The following is a 6,973-nucleotide window of genomic DNA, read 5'->3' on the forward strand; positions in this document are numbered from 1 at the left end:
AGGAGAAGAGAGAAGAGAGGGAGAGAATAAAAAGTTGGATACAGGAAGAAAGAGCAGAAGAAATGAACTGAAAAGGGTCAGAGATGAAAAGAAAGGAAGACGACAGTTAGTAAAAGAAATCATTTACTATTTACCTTTTTGTTTGTTTTTCAACTATACCTATGCATTTATTTATGTGTTTTATTTGTAATTTTTACATTATTATAGTTTTAATTTATTATTAATATGATTTTTTTTTTTGCATCCGACCTAGATATGGATCAAAAGGTCTCCTGTCGGCATGCTCCGCCTTTGTAATCCTTTGTTATGAGAGAAAAAGAAAGTGAAATCTAGATACAAGAAGAAATGTGAGAAGAAAAGGTGAAGGAATATAGGAGACAGAAGTCAGAAAAAGATGTATCATGATAAGTGAAATAGATAGAAATAAGCAAAAATACTTCAATAATAATAAAAAAGTCTTTATAATATATACTAGAATACTAGAACATTTATATAGAAATAAGCAAGAAGACTTCAGTAATAATAAAAAAGTCTTTAAAATATATACTAGAATATTAAAACATTTATATAGAAATGAGCAAGAAGACTTCAATGTTAATAAAAAAGTCTTTAGAATATATACTAGAATATTAGAAAATTTATATATTTTCTTTTCACTCTTCCAGAACATTTTCCTAATATTGGAGAGTCTGAAATTTAGAGATTCCTAATAGAGAGAACTGTTTGTACATATTGTACATATGGGTAAGAGATGGGCGGACTACATTTTGTCCATCTTCAAGAGAACAACGAAATTGATGAATAGTAACAGAATTCAACCAGAAATTACGTAAGTTTTCTCCTAGACCATTTGGTGAATGCTTCCTTGTCCACAGTCATGAACCAGGCATTGTCAGACAAATAAATAGATAAAGTAAGGAAGAAGAAAAAAATAATAGAGAGGAGATGGGTGTAGTAAGCTTATTTTGATATCCAGAAAACGAAATTCGTTCAGTTGGTTGTGCTAAGATATATCATGAGGAAACCATTCCGCGAACCACGTAGTTATTGAATGGAACTGAATTCCTGTAGTACATTTCGATGCTTTAAAGTTTACTTGTTGAAGATGAGGACCACAATGGAAATAAACGTACATGCTTTTTGTGTTATCCTCGGCAATTTGCATTTATTATTCCGAACTATGTATTCTTGTCATTATTTGCACTTCATGTATATCGATTCATTGCCAAATAAAGTCTATCTATCTATCTATCTATCTATCTATCTATCTATCTATCTACACGAATAGAATGCTTTAATGTCTATCGATTAGACCTTATTTTATCTCATTTGTTTCTTTGGTTTGTTTGTTTTCTATTTCTGTATTTATTTATTTTTATTTCATATTTCTATCTTGATCTTATCTATTGATATTATCTATTCATTCATTTATTCATTTATTTGTTTACTTATCTATTCAACTATTCATTTGTTCATTATTTTTTTTTTCTGTTTTGGCGTTTGTTGATATTTTCTTTCTCTCTGACCACGTTATGCCCTGAAAAAGTGTACTATTATCATGCCTCGTCATTGCGCTTCATTGTAATTCATGGCACTTCAGGCCTTAATGAGAAACATACCAAGCAATTAACCCCGTGCAAATTATTATCTATTCATGCAGGGACAGTGTGACCTAATTTTAAGAGAAAATTTTCCCATACAAGGTTACCTCACATGACCACTGAATAAAACAAAAACAAAATGTTCTAACAATCATAGCCAACTGCTTCATTGGGTGTAGTTTGGTTTAATGTCGTGAACTCCCCGCTATCAGGAGGCTATGACGGCACCCCTTGCAGAGGATTTTGTAGCGTAGCGTAGGATTTGATGAACAATAACATTGGTTCAACTCGCTAGGGGCAGCCTTCAAACTACTGTCATGTAGATTTGTAGCTCAACATTTAAGTACTGGGTTTGTTGAGAGAAACTCTGTGAGTTGCCTTTCCTTTGATGTCCCAGTCTTCTCTATCTTAGAAGTACATGCAACCTCCGAGAAGTCTCGGGAAGCTGCCAAAATACATATTCTAGACAATATTTACAAGTGGTGCCATATGCTGATCGGAAAAGGGTTTGTCGAGTCAGTTGGCGAGATCCATTGCCATAGCAGGTGTTAGGGTGTTGACCGAAAAGCCGGCTCCTCTGGTCACCGTTCAGGTCCGGAGAAGATGTCGAGTCCCTTGGGCGTCAGATCCCGAGCACAATGGAGAATCGCTTGAGAGTTGGCCAAAGACGTTAGAGTTCACGCTCACTCCATATACCTGCGTGCGCTTGTGTGTACGCTGGACATTTAAAGGGTTGACTCTTGCTTTCAATCATCTTCCAACAGTCACTTCAACCTCAGACGTAAGTATCGACGCTGTAACCCGCTCGGCCAATAACCAAATGTGATACCATTGTATTGTCTTGAATGCTAACTCATCATTAGATGTGATTCAGACCTTTGTCCATGCAGTCAAATACAGACCCATGAACTCATCCTGAACGAATGTAACATGATAGGACAACACTGTCCATTAACAGACTTACACAACTTAGAACTAGTGATATACCTAACCAATTACCAATATTGAGAACTTATGCTGTTGACATGCAAAATAATGATAAATAGATGGAAGGCTAAATTAAAGAGGATAATTCTGGGGTTTTGAAGACGAAAAAATGGAACAACTGAAAGAGATGACTAATGGAACATGGCGGACACGTGAATATTAGTCATGATGTATTGGAGTTAGGAAAATAGAAATATATATATGAATATGAATAAAAACATTTCTTTTGTATTACATTTCGTTTCATCTATGACAAAAAACCCACATTTGTCACAAGAGAACTTTTATATAGATGAATGTATCAATTAAGAAATATATATTCGCATGGTTCAGACTTGGAGGAATACAGTAGCATAAGAACTCCATAGGGGAATAGAAGGAGCACATTATATGTTATTCACTGAAGAACAGTGACCATGACAAAATTGAAGGTAGTTGGGAGATTTGTAGGATTGACTCAATCTAAATGATAGTGGTTATAGTAGGGTGCCGAATGAAGTTAGTTTATTACAGCTTATCAAACTACCATAGCCGATCCTCACTTCGGTAGAATCTTGTAGAGGACTCTTAGGGGGTGATGGTGTGTGTTCTGCACAATGTCTTAATGTCTGAACAGAATGTGCGTGTACTAGCAAGATCATGGCCAGTTATGTATGTATATATATATATATATATATATATATATATATATATATATATATATAATTTTAACAACCACAATGCACTTTAATTCTAAGCCATCAAAGGCCAGCATGCTTGAAATTGAAATGTGGTACTGCCCAGGACTCGAACCGGGCATCCTCATGACAAGTGCGACAGTGACTTTCCAAGTAGTCCATACATATATGGATGCGAAGAGGAGACTGTATGAAGGAGTGATTGTGCCAACAGCACTGTATGGGGCAGAAACGTGGAACATAAGAGAAGAAGAGAGAAGGAGTTTGAATGTGTTTGAGATGAGGTGTCTGAGAAGTATGGTGGGGGTTACTAGGCTGGATAGAATGAGAAATGAGGAGGTGAGGAGGAGAACAGGGGTGAAAAAGGATTTGGGAGATAGGGTTGATGAAAGAATATTAGGATGGTTTGGACACATGGAAAGAATGAGTGAAGAAAGACTAGTAAAAGAGGTATGGAAGGCAGATGTGGAGGGAGTGAACATGAGGGGACGTCCTAGGATGAGGTGGATGGATGGGGTGAAGGGGGCTTTGGGGAAGAGGGGAATGTCTGTTGAGGAAGGAAGGGAGAGGACGGAAGACAGAGGTGAGTGGAGAATGGTTGTATATGAATGATGTTGTGACTGCATGAGGAGGAATGGGCGGGGTGGGTGGGTGGGGGGGTAGTATGTGTGAGTAAATTTTGACGCAGCCCGAAGGAATTTCTCCCCGTCCTCGCCTTATATGCAAAGGGGGACGGAGAGGGGGGGTCGCCGATTAAATGAAGCGGCCTTGCTGTGGATGTACTGTGTCTTGCGACACTGCTTCTGACCCAGGGCGGTGGGCAGGGTGCAGGGATGACCCGTCATCCAGGAGGTGCTCAGATGAGAGGAAGGGTGGGAGGGGTGTGGAGTGTATTTAGGGATGAAATGGGTGGGAGTGTTTTTATGCCTTTCCCTTTTTGGCTACCTCCCTTGGAAGGGGGAAAAAGCCTTGGTATATGTATGTATGTATGTATGTATGTATATATATACATATATATATGTATATATATATATATACATATATATATATATATGTATATATATATATATATATGTATATAATCTTTATTAATCTTATTTTTACTATTTTTCTAATGAAACCAGGCGTATCGCCTGGTTTCATTAGAAAAATAGTAAAAATAAGATTAATAAAGAGGTGCAAACATACAAACATACAAACACATGTAGGGGAAGGTGGGGTAAGACGTACCCCTTAAGAAAGAATTGGGTATAGAATCCACATATTGATATTTTTTTAATGTTTTAGGGGTTGTGGTGGTACTTTGGGGTCTTATGATTCCAATACGCAACCTAGGTACGGTTATTTGAGGGAAAAATTTAAACTATGCTTAAAATAAAAAAGGCAACTTTTATTGTTTCCGAAAAAAAATGACGGGGTAAGACGGACCCCAGGGGTCCGTCTTACCCCGTCATTTTTTCGGGTACTTCCTAAGGGTTCATCATAATCCTCGACCAAAAAATATGAAAAGAGATCCTTCCTGGAATAAATGACAAAGAAAATCCTTCTTACAGCATCCTTTACCATCATACATTTGCTTCTGTGCCCATTTTACATCCTCTTCACTGTGCCCATTTTACATCCTCTTCACTCTCGCTACTGCTTTCATGAAGCCAGGATGGTCCAGCTTTTGCTTGTTGAGTTTTTGGTTTTATTTTCCTTTTGTCACGTTGTAGTTGCTTTGATATGATTGCTGTTTTATTTTTGGCTTTTATTTTTTTTTCTTTGCTAGACTGACCTCTTTTTCTTTTTTCTTCTGAACTTCTGTCTCGAGCTCATTCTTGTATGGGGATCCTGTCATTCTTGTATGGGGATCCTGTCATGTTGAGGGGTTCCCCTTGAATCCTAGGTCTTTTCTTTCGTGTCGTTATGGTCACCTTTGGCAAGGGAACAATTTCCTTGGGTGAACTACCTGGCCTGAACAGACTTGGTTTTTCAGAAACAGGAACAACACATGGGTTTTCCGATATGTCAGCTACTTCCAGTTCAGGTTCATCCTCAGCGACCATGATAGGAGGGGCGACATGGTCGTTAGATCTTCCTCTTTCTGATCAGCATCTAATGGAGAGTCTGTTGGGTATGCAGGTAAAAATGCAGCTTCTTCGGAAACATGCTTATTCAATGGGCAGATACCGGTTTTCTTAAACCCATTAATGGCTGTGTTTGGAACAGCAGCATGGAGATAGGCCTCACCAAACAAAGCACTTATTTTGTAGATTGTCACAAGTCTGCCAGGATTGTTTCTGAGGAATGTTTCAACAGCCCTCACATAGTAGGCATTCAGTGGTTTCATAAATGAAACATCCAGTGGCTGCATTCGGTGACTGCAATGTGGTGGTAAAACAACAATCGTGACATAATTATCCCTGGCAAGATTGATAACATCAAGATTCTTGATATGGGTCATGTGTCCATCCATAATCAGCAATACTGGATCATTCACTGATGGCTTGGTGTGGGCAAGAAAGTGCTGAAACCATTCTGTAAAAATAGGGAGCTGCATCCACCCAGATGGATGACAGGCAAATCCGGTTCCTGGTGGAGCACCATCCTTTAGTTCTTGCTTCATACGAACCCGTGGAAAGATGAGGAAATTCCTTGGAGGCTGCTTTCACACACATCTTTTTTTCTTTAACTGCAGATATTGCATTCTGCATTGCTTCTGTATTCCATCCCCCTCTATTACTTATCCTCACGTATTTCCGGGGCATCTACAAGGAAAAGAAAAAGAAAATGCTAAGTGTTTGTAAAATATTTAGAGTATGGGGTGAGATGGACCCCTCGGGGTCCATCTCACCCCATACGTAAATATTCGCATTATGCATTTTTTAATAAAACATCTATGTTTGATATATCATTTTATGGCACATACCTATAATGCACACACGATTGGCTATATGCAGCATGATTACTAAATTATTACAGCCAGTATATCAATGCAAAAAAAATAATTATCTTACCTTCTCCAAATAACATCAGCACTGTCCAAAAACACAAACCTCCACATTGAGCGCAAATGCGGTACTGAACCTGGTTTCCGGTTCCACCCGCGTGAGTTACAGTTGATGTTGAGGACATCTAGCGGCAACAATCTTAATCATGCCCTTTCTAATTCAAATTAGAGGGGAGGGTCCATCTCACCCCAGGGGTCCGTCTTACCCCACCTTCCCCTATCATTATTAGCAACAATGACTTTTGTGCCCTCCCGCGATTCGAACTCGGGTTTCTTGTGCATGATGCGAGAGTGCCACCGCCAAGCCATCCGAAACTCCTTGATAAGTTGCATTACCTTTCATGATGAAACGTCTCACTAAAAGAAGTTGTCACGGGTGGTCACCCGAGGGTGAAGTGGTTTGTGTTGGTAGGGAATAGTAATTTGAAATGATTTCTCTCTTTGGTTTGATTAGATTAGTTTAGGTTAGGGCTTCCTCTGAATGATATTGCCTGGAGTTAGCTTGATCAAGATTCTGTCTTACCGGGTCAGAGAAGGTCAAACAAAAGAAGCCTGTGGGAGTCTGAAAAGAATGGAATCAATTGTTGGTATCAGGTCTTTAAGCGAAATGTTCAGGCTTCTCCAGAAGAAAGAGGAATGTTATCTTTCAATGTAAAAAATAAAATGAATAAGTAAATAGATGAATACACAGATGAATAAATAAATAATAAATATAT

At 38.4% G+C, this 6,973-nt stretch overlaps 1 protein-coding gene across 1 annotated transcript; it reads right to left on the minus strand.

Annotated features, from left to right (window-relative positions):
• Positions 1-5,279: 5,279 nt before the first annotated feature.
• LOC143028734 (uncharacterized) lies at positions 5,280-6,344 on the minus strand. Its single transcript, XM_076191104.1, has 2 exons — positions 6,265-6,344; positions 5,280-6,015 (listed from the first exon to the last, which is right to left on the minus strand). Exon 2 carries the CDS (start codon positions 5,871-5,873, stop codon positions 5,280-5,282), a length of 594 nt encoding a protein of 197 aa, XP_076047219.1. The 5' UTR covers positions 5,874-6,015; positions 6,265-6,344.
• Between the last annotated feature and the right edge of the window lie 629 nt (positions 6,345-6,973).

This window comes from Oratosquilla oratoria, chromosome 10 (assembly GCF_046742065.1).
Source record: "Oratosquilla oratoria isolate Oo_2021 chromosome 10, ASM4674206v1, whole genome shotgun sequence".
Lineage (NCBI taxonomy): Eukaryota > Metazoa > Arthropoda > Malacostraca > Stomatopoda > Squillidae > Oratosquilla > Oratosquilla oratoria.